The sequence below is a fragment of the Oncorhynchus kisutch genome, unplaced genomic scaffold (genome assembly GCF_002021735.2).
Source record: "Oncorhynchus kisutch isolate 150728-3 unplaced genomic scaffold, Okis_V2 scaffold849, whole genome shotgun sequence".
In the NCBI taxonomy this organism is placed as follows: Eukaryota; Metazoa; Chordata; class Actinopteri; order Salmoniformes; family Salmonidae; genus Oncorhynchus; species Oncorhynchus kisutch.
Window position 1 is genome coordinate 101583 of NW_022262794.1, and position 22052 is coordinate 123634.

The 22052-nt window shown below is 41.8% G+C and overlaps 1 protein-coding gene and 1 non-coding gene across 2 annotated transcripts; one reads left to right on the forward strand and one right to left on the reverse strand.

The window, feature by feature from the left end:
* Nucleotides 1-890: 890 nt before the first annotated feature.
* trnaq-cug (transfer RNA glutamine (anticodon CUG)) lies at nt 891-962 on the reverse strand. Its single transcript has one exon. It is a non-coding gene; the product is annotated as a tRNA-Gln (tRNA).
* Nucleotides 963-1124: 162 nt separating this feature from the next.
* LOC116362583 (ras-related protein Rab-11A) lies at nt 1125-11600 on the forward strand. The gene is made up of 5 exons (XM_031816662.1): nt 1125-1345; nt 2223-2418; nt 7853-8046; nt 8270-8350; nt 8482-11600. The coding sequence occupies exons 1-5, from the start codon at nt 1306-1308 to the stop codon at nt 8616-8618; spliced, it is 648 nt and encodes a 215-aa protein (XP_031672522.1). The 5' UTR covers nt 1125-1305; the 3' UTR covers nt 8619-11600.
* The last annotated feature ends 10452 nt before the right edge of the window (nt 11601-22052 follow it).

Below are 22052 nucleotides of genomic sequence, written 5' to 3' on the forward strand. Positions count from 1 at the left end.
CACCTGTCAGATGGATAGATTATTTTGGCAAAAGAGAAATGCTCACTAACAGGGATGTAAATAAATGTGTGAAGAAACATTTGAGAGAAATACGCATTTTGTGCATATGGGAAATTTACGGGATCGTTTATTTCAGCTCATGAAATATGGGACCGACATTTAACATGTTGGGTTTATATTTTTCCTCATAATTATAATTCCCCCGTGGAGTTTAGTACTAGAAAGGTAGCCTAATCAGAACTATTCTGCCATCTAGTGGTAAATCACATTATTCTTAAAATCCAATATTTTATTTCATCATGATTTTTTTATGTGGAGGTATACACTGAGTGTACAAAACATTGGTAGCACCTTCCTAATATTAAATTGCACCCATTTTTTTTGCCCTCAGAATAGCCTCAATTCGTCGGGCCATAGACTCTACAAGGTGTCGAAAGCGTTCCACAGGAATGCTGGCCCATGTTGACTCCAATGCTTTCCACAGTTGTGTCATGTTATCTGGATGTCCCTTGGGTGGTGGACCATTCTTGATTGAAATTGTCTGGATGTCCTTTGGGTGGTAGACACGGGAAACTGTTGAGTGTCAAAAAAAAACAGCTGCGTTGCAGTTCTTGACACACTCAAACCGGTGCGACTGGCATCTACTACCATACCATGTTGAAAAGCACTGAAACACATTCCATGTCTCGAGGCTTAAAAATCCTTATTTAACCTGTCTTCTCCTGGTGAAATCAGAAAGGGTTCATAGCTTTGAACTGGATTTACCTGATTAAGTCATAGAATGAGCAGGTATTCGTGATGTTTTATAAACGTAGTGTATTTTGATCGGCTTTCCCATCAGAACATGTCTTCTCTGTGGATCTGCGCCGTTTCTGAGAGAATAAAAACATAGGTTCTACCGAGATTTGAACTCGGATCGCAGGATTCAGAGTCCTGAGTGCTAACCATTACACCATAGAACCCCGTGCTCCAATTTCTTTCATATTATGTATATAACTGTTATCTATGTAATAACAATACCACTGCACTGTAGTGGTTATTTTCTGTGGCGGACTAGTACTTCACTGGTGCATTTTTATTTGAAGTGTCTGCAATTCATATAGTAGCAATGAATATCGGCTGTTGGTTTACTTTTTGTTGCTCCCCCTCCCATAGCTAGCCAACGTCACAACAAAATCCCGGAAGTGTCAGTCTGAAAACAGACCCGTCGCCGTTAGCTAGCTGAGTGTTTCAAAATCTATTTGCTAAATCGTTGCATTTTAAAGAGTTTATACAAACGAAATACTCCTATTTATCTTTTAGAAAATGGGAACCAGAGATGATGAATACGATTATCTGTTTAAAGGTAACATTACAGCATGATCCTCGATATCAAAGCTAGCTAGGTAGCTAACGTTAGCTAGGCAGCTGTTTAGCTAACGTTAACAGGGAAACCTTGTAATTTGTGTCTGTGAAGTATGATATAGGTGTGTGAATAGCTCTGATACATTATTTGTTTTATAAACGAAAACTACATATTGATGATAAATTATAAACATAAATTGTGAAGCAGTGGTATTGCAACGTTAGGTACCCAAACGCCTAACGTTAATAGGTTAGCAGCTGTTTCTAAACAATGCTGACTTTTGTATGATTAAGTGAGGTCGGGGTGTTTCCCGAGATAGCTAGTTTGCTAGATTAGCTAGCCAGCTGGTTATCTTAGCTACATGCAACGAACATTGGTTATTATCTAGCTACATTCATCCGTAGATAAATAATGTGATGTTATAATCTCCCTTTCCCGTTTTTTTCTGTGCTGTTTAATCTAAATTTGACGTGTCATGTGTTGTGGCTATCTGTTTTGTTGTTTTCTATTTCAAGTTGGTTTAACATAAAAAGCGCATAAGACTAAGATTTAACGTTAGCTACACACCACTGTGGATGTTTGACAGTGTCACTGCAAAAGTGAATGGTGGTGGTCAGATATTTTATGTGATTGCATCTTGTAGCTACACGTGATGTAACTATGTCATATCCCCGTGTAATTGCTACACATTGACCTTCTGGCAGGGCCTGATTAATGCAGGAGCTTACATGGGTTGAAGCCCTGGGGGCCAAAACCGTAGGGGCCCTTGAGGCAGAGAAAAATTGAAGTGTGTGCCTGTGTAATCCAGCCCTGACCTTTGGGGTCAATAAAGATTTTTATTGCATTGAATCCATCAGCCATTAATTTTGTGTTCCAGTGGTTCTGATAGGAGACTCGGGTGTTGGCAAGAGCAACCTGCTCTCTCGTTTCACCCGGAATGAGTTTAACCTGGAAAGTAAGAGCACCATTGGAGTGGAGTTTGCCACCCGCAGTATCCAGGTGGATGGGAAAACGGTGAAGGCTCAGATCTGGGACACGGCAGGACAGGAGCGCTACCGGGCTATCACCTCGGCGTGAGTATGCTGTAGGGTAAAGTTGCCCCTGATGCTGATCTGGGGTCAGTTTATCATTTTTCCCACTAATGGTTAACGTTAGGATTGGGGAAGGTAAAGCTGATCCAGAGTTTACAATAGGAAGATTTGGGCATGGACAAGTGACCGGGAAGAATTTTATTTATTGAACCTTTGAGAAATTTACTGGTCATCTATATGTAATATATTCCATTTAGCAGACTCCACTTAGTCATCTAATATATTCCATTTAGCAGACTCCACTTAGTCATCTAATATATTCCATTTAGCAGACTCCACTTAGTCATCTAATATATTCCATTTAGCAGACTCCACTTAGTCATCTAATATATTCCATTTAGCAGACTCCACTTAGTCATCTAATATATTCCATTTAGCAGACTCCACTTAGTCATCTAATATATTCCATTTAGCAGACTCCACTTAGTCATCTAATATATTCCATTTAGCAGACTCCACTTAGTCATCTAATATATTCCATTTAGCAGACTCCACTTAGTCATCTAATATATTCCATTTAGCAGACTCCACTTAGTCATCTAATATATTCCATTTAGCAGACTCCACTTAGTCATCTAATATATTCCATTTAGCAGACTCCACTTAGTCATCTAATATATTCCATTTAGCAGACTCCACTTAGTCATCTAATATATTCCATTTAGCAGACTCCACTTAGTCATCTAATATATTCCATTTAGCAGACTCCACTTAGTCATCTAATATATTCCATTTAGCAGACTCCACTTAGTCATCTAATATATTCCATTTAGCAGACTCCACTTAGTCATCTAATATATTCCATTTAGCAGACTCCACTTAGTCATCTAATATATTCCATTTAGCAGACTCCACTTAGTCATCTAATATATTCCATTTAGCAGACTCCACTTAGTCATCTAATATATTCCATTTAGCAGACTCCACTTAGTCATCTAATATATTCCATTTAGCAGACTCCACTTAGTCATCTAATATATTCCATTTAGCAGACTCCACTTAGTCATCTAATATATTCCATTTAGCAGACTCCACTTAGTCATCTAATATATTCCATTTAGCAGACTCCACTTAGTCATCTAATATATTCCATTTAGCAGACTCCACTTAGTCATCTAATATATTTTTATTTATTTATTTTTTATTTTACCTTTATTTAACCAGGTAGGCAAGTTGAGAACAAGTTCTCATTTACAATTGCGACCTGGCCAAGATAAAGCAAAGCAGTTCGACAGATAAAACGACACAGAGTTACACATGGAGTAAAAACAAACATACAATCATTAATGCAGTATAAACAAGTCTATATACAATGTGAGCAAATGAGGTGAGAAGGGAGGTAAAGGCATATTCCATTTAGCAGACTCCAATTAGTCATCTAATATATTCCATTTAGCAGACTCCACTTAGTCATCTAATATATTCCATTTAGCAGACTCCACTTAGTCATCTAATATATTCCATTTAGCAGACTCCACTTAGTCATCTAATATATTCCATTTAGCAGACTCCACTTAGTCATCTAATATATTCCATTTAGCAGAGGCCACTTACAGTCATGTAATATATTCCATATACCATTTACATTTGACTTATGGGTGGTCCTGGGAATCGAACCCACGACTCTGGCATTGCCATGCTCTACCAACGGAGCTACAAAGGACCGTCTGCATTAGGTGTGTAAGCCATTAGGCAGTCCGCCAATGCAGCCAGCGCCATCAATAAACGAGGGATGTTGGTCAAATGAGCCTAATTTACATCTCCTTTAAAACAGCCTATGACTAATTACATAAGACTATTCCTTGTGTTTCGATGTGTCCTATATGCAAAACTTCATAGCCTATTGTTTTATTGGTCTTCACTTTGCTAAAACAATAATTGTCCATTTCACAGTTCAGCTGTCTGAGATTTGAGCACTGAATGCATCAGGCCATTGCATTAGGGCATTGCATCATGGCGTTGCATCAGGCCATTGCATTAGGGCATTGCATCATGGCGTTGCATCAGGGCATTGCATCAGGCCGTTGCATTAGGCCGTTGCATCAGACCGTTGCATCAGGGCGTTGCATCAGGGCGTTGCATCAGGCCGTTGCATCAGGCCGTTGCATCAGGGCGTTGCATCAGGCCGTTGCATCAGGCCGTTGCATCAGGCCGTTGCATCAGGCCGTTGCATCAGGGCGTTGCATTAGGGCATTGCATGCATTAGGGCATTGCATTCATTGGGGCATTGCATTGGGGCATTGCATTAGGCCATTGCATTAGGCCATTGCATTAGGCCATTGCATTAGGCCATTGCATTAGGGCATTGCATTAGACCATTGCATTAGGGCATTGCATCATGGCATTGCATTAGGGCATTGCATCAGGCCATTGCATTAGGGCATTGCATCAGGCCGTTGCATCAGGGCGTTGCATCAGGGCGTTGCATCAGGCCGTTGCATCAGGCCGTTGCATCAGGCCGTTGCATCAGGGCGTTGCATTAGGGCATTGCATGCATCAGGGCGTTGCATTCATTGGGGCATTGCATTGGGGCATTGCATTAGGCCATTGCATTGGGGCATTGCATTAGGGCATTGCATGCTGTCTATTTACCACCACAATCTGATACTGGCACTAAGACCACACTCAACCAGCTGTATAAAGCCATAATCTAGAGGTGACGATCTTAGTGGCCGGTGATTTAAATGAAGGAAAACTTAAATCAATTTGAACCATTTCTACCATCATGTGACCTGTGGAGCTGGAGGTGAAGAATCTCTACAGGACATTCAGAAAGTATTCACACCCCTTGACTTCTTCCACATGTTGTTGTGTTACAGCCTGAATTTAAAATGGATTCTATTGAGATGTTTTTGTTACTGGTCTACACACACACACACACACACACACACACACACACACACACACACACACACACACACACACACACACACACACACACACACACACACATACACATACACATACACATTCACATATATATGAATCTCAAGACTCACAGCTGTTATCGCTGCCAAAGATGATTCTGACTCAGGGGTGTGAATACTTATGGAAATTAGATATTTCTGTATTTCATTTGCAAAAATTTCTACAAACATGTTTTCACTTTGTCATTATTGGGGTATTGTGTGTAGATGGGTGAGAAGAAAACATAAATTGAATCAATTTTGTAACCAACTAAATATGGAATAAGTCAATGGGTATGAATTCCGTATGTATGTATGTGTGTGTGTGTGTGTGGGAATGATGAGAAGAACCTAAGCCCCAGTGTGGGACATATGCCTGTGGGAGTAGCTCATGCTACGACACAAACATTAATTTCTTTATACTTCTCAGATAGCTTACTGTGTCTGCTATACAGATACAGGTGTACAGAAGGAGGCTAATTCATTCATTTACAATTAGAACCTATTGTAACGACCCTGGGTTTATAAGCGCGGAAATCGACCCTGCCGCACGAGCATGCTTTTACACAGTCGATAGCGTGCCGGACCTCGGGCTCGAAGGTCGAGGGTTCGAGACCTGCTCCCTGCTGTTTCATTACATTACAGGAACGCGCTCACCAGCCAAGCACACGCACTGTCGTGGATGCAAGGTCCAATCACTTCTGACACCAATGTAATGAAACAGCAAGGAGCAGGTCTCGAACCCTCGACTTCCGACCCTGGGTTTATAATATATATACGCATTTTATTGTTAGATTATAGGAGTAACTTTGGTAAGGCTAAAACATTCAACTGTCGGAGTTAGTTGGAGCGCCTGTGTTCACCAGCTTCATATCATAGGTTCTGCAGTATAGTAGGCTAATAACAACAACAAACCAAAACCTTCACCAAAGTTTCAAAACTTTATTAGGGTAATATCAAAAGTACTGGTTTAAACCTTCACAAAAGTTTTGAACAGGCAATATTGTAGCAATTACCAACAAATGACAGCAATAGGCTTTTGATTTGTCTATTTTGTAGGCCTGTCTTAAACTAAAATACAGAGCATCCAATTAAAAACACAGATCAAACTTAATTAGCCAATGAAAAGAATGAAACAAAACACGTTTTGCATATTTGAAGAAATGGTTTGAATTAATAAATAGACCTACAATAATAACAATGATGATGATGATAAAACAAATGATTTATAAATAATAAATAAATAAATACATCCCAAAATGGCATCCTACCTGAATAGCGAGTTGCGCAGTAGTCTGCATTAGGTCGTGCCAAACATTCCCCTCATCTTTATCCACTACAATATTACACCATCTCCGTACGGAGGACCTTCCCCTCATCTTTATCCACTACAATATTACACCATCTCCGTACGGAGGACCTTCCCCTCATCTTTATCCACTACAATACGGTCTTATGAAGTTAGCCTGCGGTCTTATGAAGTTAGCCTACGGTCTTATGAAGTTAGCCTGTGGTTTTATGAAGTTAGCCTACGGTTTTATGAAGTTAGCCTACGGTCTTATGAAGTTAGCCTACGGTCTTATGAAGTTAGCCTACGGTTTTATGAAGTTAGCCTGTGGTTTTATGAAGTTAGCCTACGGTCTTATGAAGTTAGTCTACGGTCTTATGAAGTTAGCCTACGGTCTTATGAAGTTAGCCTGCGGTTTTATGAAGTTAGCCTGCGGTTTTATGAAGTTAGCCTGTGGTTTTATGAAGTTAGCCTGCGGTCTTATGAAGTTAGCCTACGGTCTTATGAAGTTAGCCTACGGTCTTATGAAGTTAGCCTAACTAAGACCATAGGCTAACTTCATAAAACCTGTAATCCCACTGAGACTCATTACCGTATCCTGTAATCCCACAGACTCATTACCGTATCCTGTAATCCCACTGAGACTCATTACCGTATCCTGTAATCCCACAGACTCATTACCGTATCCTGTAATCCCACAGACTCATTACCGTATCCTGTAATCCCACAGACTCATTACCGTATCCTGTAATCCCACAGACTCATTACCGTATCCTGTAATCCCACAGACTCATTACCGTATCCTGTAATCCCACAGACTCATTACCGTATCCTGTAATCCCACAGACTCATTACTGTATCCTGTGCTCCTGTCTGTCCTGTGATTAATGTATGTTTGGTGCTATCGTGGAAGCAGGGAGGATATTTCAGTGTCAGTATGAACACAGTCGGGGACGTAAGGTATCTAGCGTCTCAGAGGAGGAGAGAGTTTAGCCTTTTGGATCATAATGAAGGAGATTTCATAGACAAACTGCTTCCTGGAGAAATGGAGAGGGAGGATAGAATATGTTTTGCGTCAGAACTCTGAATAGAGTAGACCTAATCCCCAACTGTCATCTTTCCAAGCTCTTTGTGCCCTGTTGTTAAAAGGGCTATAATGGTACGCAGGCTTTTATTGATCAAATGGACCTCTTTGTCCACTGTTGATGATGTCATGGTGCAGGTACTACAGAGGCGCGGTGGGAGCCCTGCTGGTCTATGACATCGCCAAGCACCTGACCTATGAAAATGTGGAGCGGTGGTTGAAAGAGCTGAGAGACCATGCAGACACCAACATCGTCATCATGCTGGTTGGCAACAAGAGTGACCTGCGTCACCTCCGGGCCGTGCCCACCGACGAGGCTCGGGCTTTCGCAGGTTAGAGATGCCTCGTCGTTCTGAACAAGTGTCAGACACTGAAAAAGCTACATACATTTCTGTTTTTTGTTGTTGTACTTTCCTTCATTGATGATGACAAAAAAATGTCTCACAAAAATGTATGTTTTAATGTCACTTTTTATGCTTGCATTCATTCCTGTGGAATGTTCCAGAACGGGTACAGTCTCTAACTTATTTTCTGACGTTGTTTGTTTCCCCTCAGAGAAAAACGGTTTGTCTTTCCTTGAGACGTCAGCCCTGGATTCCACCAACGTTGAAACGGCTTTCCAGACCATTCTGACAGGTGTGTGTGTGTGTGTGTGTGTGTGTGTGTGTGTGTGTGTGTGTGTGTGGTCACACCTGTTGATTTGATCTGCTATCTTGGCAAGACAGACTGGATATGACCTAATCATCTCACCCTCTCCCCTCCATCAGAAATCTATCGAATCGTCTCTCAGAAGCAGATGTCAGAGCGTCAGGAGAGCGACATGTCTCCTAGCAACAATGTGGTCAACATCCAGGTGCAGCCCACTGAGAACAAACCAAAGATGCAGTGCTGTCAGAACATCTAGCCCCGCCCATGTTACCACTACACCTCTACCCCCTTATATACCCTGTACCCCCACCTCTACCCCCTTATATACCCTGTACCCCCACCTCTACCCCCTTATATACCCTGTACCCCCACCTCTACCCCCTTATATACCCTGTACCCCCACCTCTATCCCCTTATACCCTGTACCCCCACCTCTACCCCCTTATATACCCTGTACCCCCACCTCTACCCCCTCATATACCCTGTACCCCCACCTCTACCCCCTCATATACCCTGTACCCCCACCTCTACCCCCTAACCCCTCATATACCATCTATCCCCTAACCCCTCATATACCCTGTACCCCCACCTCTACCCCCTAACCCCTCATATACCCTGTACCCCCACCTCTAACCCCTCATATACCCTGTACCCCCACCTCTACCCCCTAACCCCTCATATACCCTGTACCCCCACCTCTACCCCTCATATACACCCATCTTGTTTTAGCTCGCCCGGTGCCCCGGTTGGGTGGAGATTCCACTTTAGAACCAATTAAATGGTCTTTCAAATGTGTGAGTTTGGCCCACCCGGCTCTCAGGGTTAGGTTAACCAGATGCACTCACTTACTCAGTCTCATAGGAGTAGTCCCCTCCTCCATTCTCTCCTCTCTCTCCCCATTCCCTCTCTCCCTCCCTCCTCCACTCCCTCTCCTCTCCCCACTCCCTCTCTCCTCCTCTCCCCATTCCCTCCCTCCCTCTCCTCTCCCCACCCTCCCTCCCTCTCTCCTCCTCTCCCCATTCCCTCTCTTCCTCTCTCCCTCCTCCACTCCCTCTCCTCTCCCTCCCTCCCTCCTCCACTCCCTCTTCCTCCCTCTACCTCCCTCCCTCTCTCCCTCCCTCTCTCCTCCTCTCTCCCTCCCTCCTCCACTCCCTCCCCTCTCCCCACTCCCTCCCTCCCTCCAACACTCCCTCTTCCTCCCTCCCTCTCCCTCCCTCTCTCCTCCTCTCCCTCTCTCCTCCTCTCCCTCCCACCCTCTCTCCTCCTCTCCCTCCCTCCTCAACTCCCTCTTCCTCTCTCCCTCCTCCTCTCCCTCCCTACTGATCATGATCTGAGAAGCCTAGTCAGTGTCTGGAGTCGTGTTCCCCAGCGGAGCCTTTTCAGACAGGAAGTCATTTATATTTCTCACTTAGATGTAATACTGTTGATGCGCTGACATGTCTTACACAGAAATGTCTTAATATATTCATCAGAATTTTTTTTTTTTTAAATCTTCTTCATTTTCTTCAATTTATGACTTTTCCATTTTGTGTGTTCCTCCATTATAATTTTTTACCTTTGTGTTTTTTTAAATGTTTTTTGTTTGTCTTCAAATATTGTATCATATTTCCTACTAACGTGTATGTATTTAAAGCACACTGAGAATGCTCTGATGTGTACCTGTCTACGACCCCCCCCCCCCCCCCCCCCTCCCTCCCATCAGTTAGCCCCGCTCCCTCCCTCTCTCTTTAGTATAATGTCATGTTTGACAACGGTAGGGTTTTTTCCAAACATGTGGATGTATTTAAGCACAGTGTACTAGATAGAATGTATGCTCCCTGGTCCCTGTCGATAGGTGGAGTTTGACAACTGATCTGATTGCTGTAAATAGCTTAAGTAAAAACTTGTGGCATTAGATCTGTTTTGAGGATGGCTTCAACCATGCCAATGGACAGACAGGGCAGGCATCAAAGTACCTAACACGTAGAGGAACAACAGCTTTGTAAAAAAACACTTTTTAAACGTGTCCCAAATGGAGCCCTATGCCCTACCATATATAGTGCACTACTTGTGACCAGGACCCATAGGCTTCCATTTGGGACACATATATTCGTCACTTTGTTTACAGTCAGTCTGTGGCAGGTTAGCTTAGCATGTTATGATGATGATGATGATGATGATGACGATGATGTCACTTCATGGCACCGCTTTGCTGCCTCGCATGTTTTTTATCTTGGTTTAAAAGATGACGAGTTATCGTAACTCTGACTGAGTTATCGTAACTCTGACTGAGTTATCGTAACTTTGACTGAGTTATCGTAACTCTCTGACTGAGTTATCAGTACTCTGACTGAGTTATCGTAACTCTCTGACTGAGTTATCAGTACTCTCTGACTGAGTTATCGTAACTCTGACTGAGTTATCGTAACTCTCTGACTGAGTTATCAGTACTCTCTGACTGAGTTATCGTAACTCTCTGACTGAGTTATCAGTACTCTCTGACTGAGTTATCGTAACTCTCTGACTGAGTTATCGTAACTCTCTGACTGAGTTATCGTAACTCTCTGAGTTATCAGTACTCTCTGACTGAGTTATCAGAACTCTCTGACTGAATTTATCAGAGTTATCAGTACTCTCTGACTGAGTTATCGTAACTCTGACTGAATTTATCACTGAGTTATCGTAACTCTCTGACTGAGTTATCGTAACTCTCTGACTGAGTTATCGTAACTCTGACTGAGTTATCGTAACTCTGACTGAGTTATCGTAACTCTGACTGAGTTATCGTAACTCTGACTGAGTTATCGTAACTCTGACTGAGTTATCGTAACTCTCTGACTGAGTTATCGTAACTCTCTGACTGAGTTATCAGTACTCTCTGACTGAATTTATCAGAGTTATCAGTACTCTCTGACTGAGTTATCGTAACTCTCTGACTGAGTTATCGTAACTCTCTGACTGAGTTATCGTAACTCTCTGACTGAGTTATCAGAACTCTCTGACTGAACGTGGAACACTACCATTGCCCAGAGCATGCAGTTGGCTAGACGGTAAGCCGTGGTGAAATAATATAGAAGTTTATCCATGAAACATTTCTGAACTCTCTTGGATAAATTGAGCGTACATAGTTACAGACGTCTTTAAAAACATAGGCGGAGATGTCTGTAACAGGAAGTGACATTATAGTCAGTCAGGGAGGTCATTCCATTTCAATTCAGAAAATAAACCATCATTCCAATTGCACATTTTCCTCATTGGAGAAACATGGGAGAGAATAGTGTATTTCTGTTTTACTTTGTGGATGGACTGGAATTGAAAGAGCATCAGTCAGTCAAATTACACATTTAGGTTCTTATTTTCAACGTGATCAAACTACAGAATAATGATGCCCACTGCTGTAGTGTTCTGGCCAAAACCAACTTTAAATCAAGTCGAATCACATTTTATTTGTCACATACACATGTATAGGAGATGTTATTGCGGTTGGAGTGAAATGCTTGTGCAACAGTGCAATAATATCGAACGATACACACAATTTAGAAGTGAAAGAATGCAATTAAGGAATATACAAGTATTAGGATGAGCAACGTCAGAGTGGCATTGACTAAAATACAGTAGAATAGAATACAGTATATACACATGAGATGAGTAAAGCAGAAAATATGTAAACAACATATAGACTAACCAACACATTCTAGGTATTTCTCTTCAGATAATAACTTCTCTTGAATATGCATGTATACATCTAGTGTAAATGTGATGCTATACTATATTCTATGCAGCCGACAGTCAGATACCAGAGAATATTAATTGACTTATTTTATTTGACGAAATATCAAACTGTGAAAAGAGGAATCATGGTGGTCATCTAGTCTTGTACTGCTGGTCTAGGAATCATGGTGGTCATCTAGTCTTGTACTGCTGGTCTAGGAATCATGGTGGTCATCTAGTCTTGTACTGCTGGTCTAGGAATCATGGTGGTCATCTAGTCTTGTACTGCTGGTCTAGGAATCATGGTGGTCATCTAGTCTTGTACTGCTGGTCTAGGAATCATGGTGGTCATCTAGTCTTGTACTGCTGGTCTAGGAATCATGGTGGTCATCTAGTCTTGTACTGCTGGTCTAGGAATCATGGTGGTCATCTAGTCTTGTACTGCTGGTCTAGGAATCATGGTGGTCATCTAGTCTTGTACTGCTGGTCTAGGAATCATGGTGGTCATCTAGTCTTGTACTGCTGGTCTAGGAATCATGGTGGTCATCTAGTCTTGTACTGCTGGTCTAGGAATCATGGTGGTCATCTAGTCTTGTACTGCTGGTCTAGGAATCATGGTGGTCATCTAGTCTTGTACTGCTGGTCTAGGAATCATGGTGGTCATCTAGTCTTGTACTGCTGGTCTAGGAATCATGGTGGTCATCTAGTCTTGTACTGCTGGTCTAGGAATCATGGTGGTCATCTAGTCTTGTACTGCTGGTCTAGGAATCATGGTGGTCATCTAGTCTTGTACTGCTGGTCTAGGAATCATGGTGGTCATCTAGTCTTGTACTGTTGGTCTAGGAATCATGGTGGTCATCTAGTCTTGTACTGATGGTCTAGGAATCATGGTGGTCATCTAGTCTTGTACTGCTGGTCTAGGAATCATGGTGGTCATCTAGTCTTGTACTGCTGGTCTAGGAATCATGGTGGTCATCTAGTCTTGTACTGCTGGTCTAGGAATCATGGTGGTCATCTAGTCTTGTACTGATGGTCTAGGAATCATGGTGGTCATCTAGTCTTGTACTGCTGGTCTAGGAATCATGGTGGTCATCTAGTCTTGTACTGCTGGTCTAGGAATCATGGTGGTTATCTAGTCTTGTACTGCTGGTCTAGGAATCATGGTGGTCATCTAGTCTTGTACTGCTGGTCTAGGAATCATGGTGGTCATCTAGTCTTGTACTGCTGGTCTAGGAATCATGGTGGTCATCTAGTCTTGTACTGCTGGTCTAGGAATCATGGTGGTCATCTAGTCTTGTACTGCTGGTCTAGGAATCATGGTGGTCATCTAGTCTTGTACTGCTGGTCTAGGAATCATGGTGGTCATCTAGTCTTGTACTGCTGGTCTAGGAATCATGGTGGTCATCTAGTCTTGTACTGCTGGTCTAGGAATCATGGTGGTCATCTAGTCTTGTACTGCTGGTCTAGGAATCATGGTGGTCATCTAGTCTTGTACTGCTGGTCTAGGAATCATGGTGGTCATCTAGTCTTGTACTGATGGTCTAGGAATCATGGTGGTCATCTAGTCTTGTACTGATGGTCTAGGAATCATGGTGGTCATCTAGTCTTGTACTGCTGGTCTAGGAATCATGGTGGTCATCTAGTCTTGTACTGCTGGTCTAGGAATCATGGTGGTCATCTAGTCTTGTACTGCTGGTCTAGGAATCATGGTGGTCATCTAGTCTTGTACTGCTGGTCTAGGAATCATGGTGGTCATCTAGTCTTGTACTGCTGGTCTAGGAATCATGGTGGTCATCTAGTCTTGTACTGCTGGTCTAGGAATCATGGTGGTCATCTAGTCTTGTACTGCTGGTCTAGGAATCATGGTGGTCATCTAGTCTTGTACTGCTGGTCTAGGAATCATGGTGGTCATCTAGTCTTGTACTGCTGGTCTAGGAATCATGGTGGTCATCTAGTCTTGTACTGCTGGTCTAGTAATCATGGTGGTCATCTAGTCTTGTACTGCTGGTCTAGTAATCATGGTGGTCATCTAGTCTTGTACTGCTGGTCTAGTAATCATGGTGGTCATCTAGTCTTGTACTGCTGGTCTAGGAATCATGGTGGTCATCTAGTCTTGTACTGCTGGTCTAGGAATCATGGTGGTCATCTAGTCTTGTACTGCTGGTCTAGGAATCATGGTGGTCATCTAGTCTTGTACTGCTGGTCTAGGAATCATGGTGGTCATCTAGTCTTGTACTGCTGGTCTAGGAATCATGGTGGTCATCTAGTCTTGTACTGCTGGTCTAGGAATCATGGTGGTCATCTAGTCTTGTACTGCTGGTCTAGGAATCATGGTGGTCATCTAGTCTTGTACTGCTGGTCTAGTAATCATGGTGGTCATCTAGTCTTGTACTGCTGGTCTAGGAATCATGGTGGTCATCTAGTCTTGTACTGATGGTCTAGGAATCATGGTGGTCATCTAGTCTTGTACTGATGGTCTAGGAATCATGGTGGTCATCTAGTCTTGTACTGCTGGTCTAGTAATCATGGTGGTCATCTAGTCTTGTACTGCTGGTCTAGTAATCATGGTGGTCATCTAGTCTTGTACTGCTGGTCTAGGAATCATGGTGGTCATCTAGTCTTGTACTGCTGGTCTAGGAATCATGGTGGTCATCTAGTCTTGTACTGCTGGTCTAGGAATCATGGTGGTCATCTAGTCTTGTACTGCTGGTCTAGGAATCATGGTGGTCATCTAGTCTTGTACTGCTGGTCTAGGAATCATGGTGGTCATCTAGTCTTGTACTGCTGGTCTCCTTATGACACGTGTTCATAATCAGAATGTCTATCAGTTTGCATTCATGTCAAGAAGCATCTGTTAGTAAAACATCATTTTTTAAATACATAGATTGGATCTTTGTCCCAAATGTCAACCTATTCCCTATTAGTTCACTACCGTTGACCAGGCCCATAGGGCTTTTGTGAAAAGTAGTGCACTACATAGGGAATAGGGCTCTGGTCTATAGTAGTACCACTATATAGGGAATAGGGCTCTGGTCTATAGTAGTACCACTATATAGGGAATAGGGCTCTGGTCTATAGTAGTACCACTATATAGGGAATATGGCCCTGGTCTATAGTAGTACCACTATATAGGGAATAGGGCTCTGGTCTATAGTAGTACCACTATATAGGGAATAGGGCTCTGGTCTATAGTAGTACCACTATATAGGGAATAGGGCTCTGGTCTATAGTAGTACCACTATATAGGGATAGGAAGACACATCCATATACTGGGTCACATTATTTAGGTTAGCTGCTGTTCACTCTCAGTGCCTCCCTCTACCACTCATCCACCATAGAAAGTTGCTACTGGCCAACTAACCACCTCTACTCTCATCTACCATAGAAAGTTGCTACTGGCCAACTAACCACCTCTACTCCCATCTACCATAGAACGTACCCTACTGGCCAACTAACCACCTCTACTCCCATCTACCATAGAACGTTCCTACTAACCACCTCTACTCCCATCTACCATAGAACGTTCCAACTAACCACCTCTACTCCCATCTACCATAGAACGTTCCAACTAACCACCTCTACTCCCATCTACCATAGAACGTTCCAACTAACCACCTCTACTCCCATCTACCATAGAACGTTCCTACTGGCCAACTAACCACCTCTACTCCCATCTACCATAGAACGTACCCTACTGGCCAACTAACCACCTCTACTCCCATCTACCATAGAACGTTCCTACTAACCACCTCTACTCCCATCTACCATAGAACGTTCCTACTAACCACCTCTACTCCCATCTACCATAGAACGTACCCTACTGGCCAACTAACCACCTCTACTACCATCTACCATAGAACGTACCCTACTGGCCAACTAACCACCTCCACTACCATCTAACATAGAACGTTCCTACTAACCATCTCTACTCTCATCTACCATAGAACGTTCCAACTAACCACCTCTACTACCATCTACCATAGAACGTACCCTACTGGCCAACCACCCTCTATATAGCTCCAGCTATCACCAGACAGACCTGGATCAAATACTTCTAAATACTTGAGCTGATGCTGTTTGCCTTGTTCAATGGGACCAACAGAATAGTCCCAAAAGTGCAAACCCACCAAGCTAAATCACGCGCACCTCAAAATACTGGGAAATACTTTAAAAATTATTTCCCAGTCTTTTCTCAAATATGAAGTATTTAAAAGTATTTTTAGACACAGTTATGTACTTTTTGGCCAGATCTGATCTGGCTCTTATCACGTTGTCCAGTGTTATCACAGTCCGTCACATTAAAGCCTGTTTACACCAAGCTGCCTCTTACTTCAACACAGTGCATGGCTTTCTACTTCATTAATATAGTCCCAACCAAAATGATTATTATGCCTTACTAGGTCGTAGCTAGGTCATTATTATTAGTAGTAGTAGTAGTAGTAGATTTCTGTTCTGCTGAGGTCTGCTTGTTCCATATTAACCCCTTCATGTATATCCTCTCTCTCTATAAGCCACCTGCTTTAGGCAGAGGAACAGTGATGTATGTAAACGTTGAGGCTCCCAGATCTGCCTCTAATGTAGTGATATTACTATAGCCTGGTCTCAGATCTGCCTCTAATGTAGTGATGTTACTATAGCCTGGTCTCAGATCTGCCTCTAATGTAGTGATGTTACTATAGCCTGGTCTCAGATCTGCCTCTAATGTAGTGATATTACTATAGCCTGGTCTCAGATCTGCCTCTAATGTAGTGATATTACTATAACCTGGTCTCAGATCTGCCTCTAATGTAGTGATATTACTATAGCCTGGTCTCAGATCTGCCTCTAATGTAGTGATATTACTATAGCCTGGTCTCAGATCTGCCTCTAATGTAGTGATATTACTATAGCCTGGTCTCAGATCTGCCTCTAATGTAGTGATATTACTATAGCCTGGTCTCAGGTCTGTTTTTGCCTAGTCCATTGTCAAGCCAAACCATGTTTTTACATGACAGTTCCATATGGAGTTGGGAAGAGAGCACAAACAGACTGGCACCCAGGCTAATATTACTACCACCAGAAATAGAACTAAATAGAAGTAAAATCATCCGAGAGGCCGGAAACTGACAGGGTTGGCTTACAATCGTAGGATTATAGGACAACGTGTAAACTATATTTAGTCTCTAAATGTTTAGTGAAAAACCATAAATCAGTTTACATCATCGTTGTAACGTTGCCAGGTAACCAACCCATCTATTGTTCCACTGCTTCATCACTGATGTAGGACGGGGAGGTTCCTGCTAAGTCACGTTCCTAATATTTCAGAGTTAGCCTGGTTAAACCAGACTCGAGTGCTGCGCTCACCATTTGAAACAACAGTGAAATGTAGCCAAATCAGTAGTGATTCCAGGCTAATTCAGTGTGTTCTGTTGAACTCCTACCGTAGCTGTTTCTGTGTGTGATGGTGGTATTGTAACCATGGAAATATAGCGCTTGAGGCCCCGTGTGTGTGTGTGTGCGTGTGTATAGAAGCAAAGCTGTTGAGTGTGTGAGTCCGTCTGACAGTACCAATGGCGTTATCTAACAGACGGTACTGTCAGCCTGTCAACACACAACTAGGGCACCATATTCCCTATCTAGTGCCCTACTGTTGACCAGGGCCCATAGGGATCTGGTGAAAAGTAGTGCACTATATAGGATACCATTTCAGACTACCAGTCTATGGAAGTGTAGAGAAGTGATTTGTTTTTGTCCTCGTTTGAAAATTGATTTCAAGCCTTCTCATATACCTCCATTGTTTTCTGGTTTTTTAATGAACTGTGTTTTTTTGGTTCATGATTGTTGTTGAACTATAATGAAATGCTGTCACTATAACTGATTGTAATTCCATTGTAAAACATTTGAAAAGTCAAACGATGTAATTTCAATGCATTTGGAGGATTATGTGTGGGGGGGGGGGAGGGTGTGTGGGGGGAGGGGGTGGGTGTGTGGGGGGGGTTGGAGGATTATGTGGGGGGGGTTGGAGGATTATGTGGGGGGGTTGGAGGATTATGTGGGGGGGGTTGGAGGATTATGTGGGGGGAGTTGGAGGATTATGTGGGGGGGGTTGGAGGATTATGTGGGGGGGGTTGGAGGATTATGTGGGGGGGGTTGGAGGATTATGTGGGGGGGGTTGGAGGATTATGTGGGGGGGGTTGGAGGATTATGTGGGGGGGTTGGAGGATTATGTGTGGGGGGGAGGGGGTGGGTGTGTGGGGGGGGTTGGAGGGTGTGTGTGTGTGTGGGGGGGGGTGTAGTCGAAACGGACGGTTTTATGTTTTGTACAGATTGATCAATTGTATAATTGTGTTTTTGTTTAATCTTAAGTTATCAATTCATCTTAATAAAATGCACCGGTCATCTAGTGGTATAGTGTGTCTGTCCATAAACATTAGTGGATCTAGTGGTATAGTGTGTCTGTCCATAAACATTAGTGGTATCTAGTGGTATAGTGTGTCTGTCCATAAACATTAGTGGATCTAGTGGTATAGTGTGTCTGTCCATAAACATTAGTGGTATCTAGTGGTATAGTGTGTCTGTCCATAAACATTAGTGGTATCTAGTGGTATAGTGTATCTGTCCATAAACATTAGTGGATCTAGTGGTATAGTGTGTCTGTCCATAAACATTAGTGGTATCTAGTGGTATAGTGTGTCTGTCCATAAACATTAGTGGTATCTAGTGGTATAGTGTGTCTGTCCATAAACATTAGTGGATCTAGTGGTATAGTGTATCTGTCCATAAACATTAGTGGATCTAGTGGTATAGTGTATCTGTCCATAAACATTAGTGGTATCTAGTGGTATAGTGTGTCTGTCCATAAACATTAGTGGTATCTAGTGGTATAGTGTATCTGTCCATAAACATTAGTGGTATCTAGTGGTATAGTGTATCTGTCCATAAACATTAGTGGATCTAGTGGTATAGTGTATCTGTCCATAAACATTAGTGGTATCTAGTGGTATAGTGTATCTGTCCATAAACATTAGTGGTATCTAGTGGTATAGTGTATCTGTCCATAAACATTAGTGGTATCTAGTGGTATAGTGTATCTGTCCATAAACATTAGTGGTATCTAGTGGTATAGTGTATCTGTCCATAAACATTAGTGGTATCTAGTGGTATAGTGTATCTGTCCATAAACATTAGTGGTATCTAGTGGTATAGTGTGTCTGTCCATAAACATTAGTGGTATCTAGTGGTATAGTGTATCTGTCCATAAACATTAGTGGTATCTAGTGGTATAGTGTGTCTGTCCATAAACATTAGTGGATCTAGTGGTATAGTGTATCTGTCCATAAACATTAGTGGATCTAGTGGTATAGTGTGTCTGTCCATAAACATTAGTGGTATCTAGTGGTATAGTGTATCTGTCCATAAACATTAGTGGTATCTAGTGGTATAGTGTGTCTGTCCATAAACATTAGTGGTATCTAGTGGTATAGTGTGTCTGTCCATAAACATTAGTGGTATCTAGTGGTATAGTGTATCTGTCCATAAACATTAGTGGTATCTAGTGGTATAGTGTGTCTGTCCATAAACATTAGTGGTATCTAGTGGTATAGTGTATCTGTCCATAAACATTAGTGGTATCTAGTGGTATAGTGTGTCTGTCCATAAACATTAGTGGTATCTAGTGGTATAGTGTATCTGTCCATAAACATTAGTGGTATCTAGTGGTATAGTGTGTCTGTCCATAAACATTAGTGGTATCTAGTGGTATAGTGTGTCTGTCCATAAACATTAGTGGTATCTAGTGGTATAGTGTATCTGTCCATAAACATTAGTGGATCTAGTGGTATAGTGTGTCTGTCCATAAACATTAGTGGTATCTAGTGGTATAGTGTATCTGTCCAATAAACATTAGTGGTATCTAGTGGTATAGTGTATCTGTCCATAAACATTAGTGGTATCTAGTGGTATAGTGTGTCTGTCCATAAACATTAGTGGTATCTAGTGGTATAGTGTATCTGTCCATAAACATTAGTGGTATCTAGTGGTATAGTGTGTCTGTCCATAAACATTAGTGGTATCTAGTGGTATAGTGTATCTGTCCATAAACATTAGTGGTATCTAGTGGTATAGTGTATCTGTCCATAAACATTAGTGGTATCTAGTGGTATAGTGTATCTGTCCATAAACATTAGTGGTATCTAGTGGTATAGTGTATCTGTCCATAAACATTAGTGGATCTAGTGGTATAGTGTATCTGTCCATAAACATTAGTGGTATCTAGTGGTATAGTGTGTCTGTCCATAAACATTAGTGGTATCTAGTGGTATAGTGTATCTGTCCATAAACATTAGTGGTATCTAGTGGTATAGTGGTATCTGTCCATAAACATTAGTGGATCTAGTGGTATAGTGTATCTGTCCATAAACATTAGTGGTATCTAGTGGTATAGTGTATCTGTCCATAAACATTAGTGGTATCTAGTGGTATAGTGTATCTGTCCATAAACATTAGTGGTATCTAGTGGTATAGTGTGTCTGTCCATAAACATTAGTGGATCTAGTGGTATAGTGTATCTGTCCATAAACATTAGTGGTATCTAGTGGTATAGTGTGTCTGTCCATAAACATTAGTGGTATCTAGTGGTATAGTGTGTCTGTCCATAAACATTAGTGGTATCTAGTGGTATAGTGTATCTGTCCATAAACATTAGTGGTATCTAGTGGTATAGTGTATCTGTCCATAAACATTAGTGGTATCTAGTGGTATAGTGTATCTGTCCATAAACATTAGTGGTATCTAGTGGTATAGTGTATCTGTCCATAAACATTAGTGGTATCTAGTGGTATAGTGTATCTGTCCATAAAACATTAGTGGTATCTAGTGGTATAGTGTATCTGTCCATAAACATTAGTGGATCTAGTGGTATAGTGTGTCTGTCCATAAACATTAGTGGTATCTAGTGGTATAGTGTATCTGTCCATAAACATTAGTGGATCTAGTGGTATAGTGTATCTGTCCATAAACATTAGTGGTATCTAGTGGTATAGTGTATCTGTCCATAAACATTAGTGGATCTAGTGGTATAGTGTGTCTGTCCATAAACATTAGTGGTATCTAGTGGTATAGTGTATCTGTCCATAAACATTAGTGGTATCTAGTGGTATAGTGTATCTGTCCATAAACATTAGTGGTATCTAGTGGTATAGTGTATCTGTCCATAAACATTAGTGGATCTAGTGGTATAGTGTGTCTGTCCATAAACATTAGTGGTATCTAGTGGTATAGTGTATCTGTCCATAAACATTAGTGGTATCTAGTGGTATAGTGTATCTGTCCATAAACATTAGTGGTATCTAGTGGTATAGTGTATCTGTCCATAAACATTAGTGGTATCTAGTGGTATAGTGTGTCTGTCCATAAACATTAGTGGTATCTAGTGGTATAGTGTATCTGTCCATAAACATTAGTGGTATCTAGTGGTATAGTGTATCTGTCCATAAACATTAGTGGTATCTAGTGGTATAGTGTATCTGTCCATAAACATTAGTGGTATCTAGTGGTATAGTGTGTCTGTCCATAAACATTAGTGGATCTAGTGGTATAGTGTGTCTGTCCATAAACATTAGTGGTATCTAGTGGTATAGTGTATCTGTCCATAAACATTAGTGGTATCTAGTGGTATAGTGTGTCTGTCCATAAACATTAGTGGTATCTAGTGGTATAGTGTGTCTGTCCATAAACATTAGTGGATCTAGTGGTATAGTGTATCTGTCCATAAACATTAGTGGTATCTAGTGGTATAGTGTGTCTGTCCATAAACATTAGTGGATCTAGTGGTATAGTGTGTCTGTCCATAAACATTAGTGGTATCTAGTGGTATAGTGTATCTGTCCATAAACATTAGTGGATCTAGTGGTATAGTGTATCTGTCCATAAACATTAGTGGTATCTAGTGGTATAGTGTATCTGTCCATAAACATTAGTGGATCTAGTGGTATAGTGTATCTGTCCATAAACATTAGTGGTA

What these genes read in the sequence shown, in the direction of transcription:
- LOC116362583 (XM_031816662.1), top strand. Translation starts at nt 1,306, where the DNA reads ATGGGAACCAGAGATGATGAATACGATTATCTGTTTAAAG. An exon ending in CGAGGCTCGGGCTTTCGCAG is followed by an intron (nt 8,047 to 8,269) that starts GTTAGAGATGCC and finishes GTTTCCCCTCAG; the next exon opens with AGAAAAACGGTTTGTCTTTC. An exon ending in TTTCCAGACCATTCTGACAG is followed by an intron (nt 8,351 to 8,481) that starts GTGTGTGTGTGT and finishes CCCCTCCATCAG; the next exon opens with AAATCTATCGAATCGTCTCT.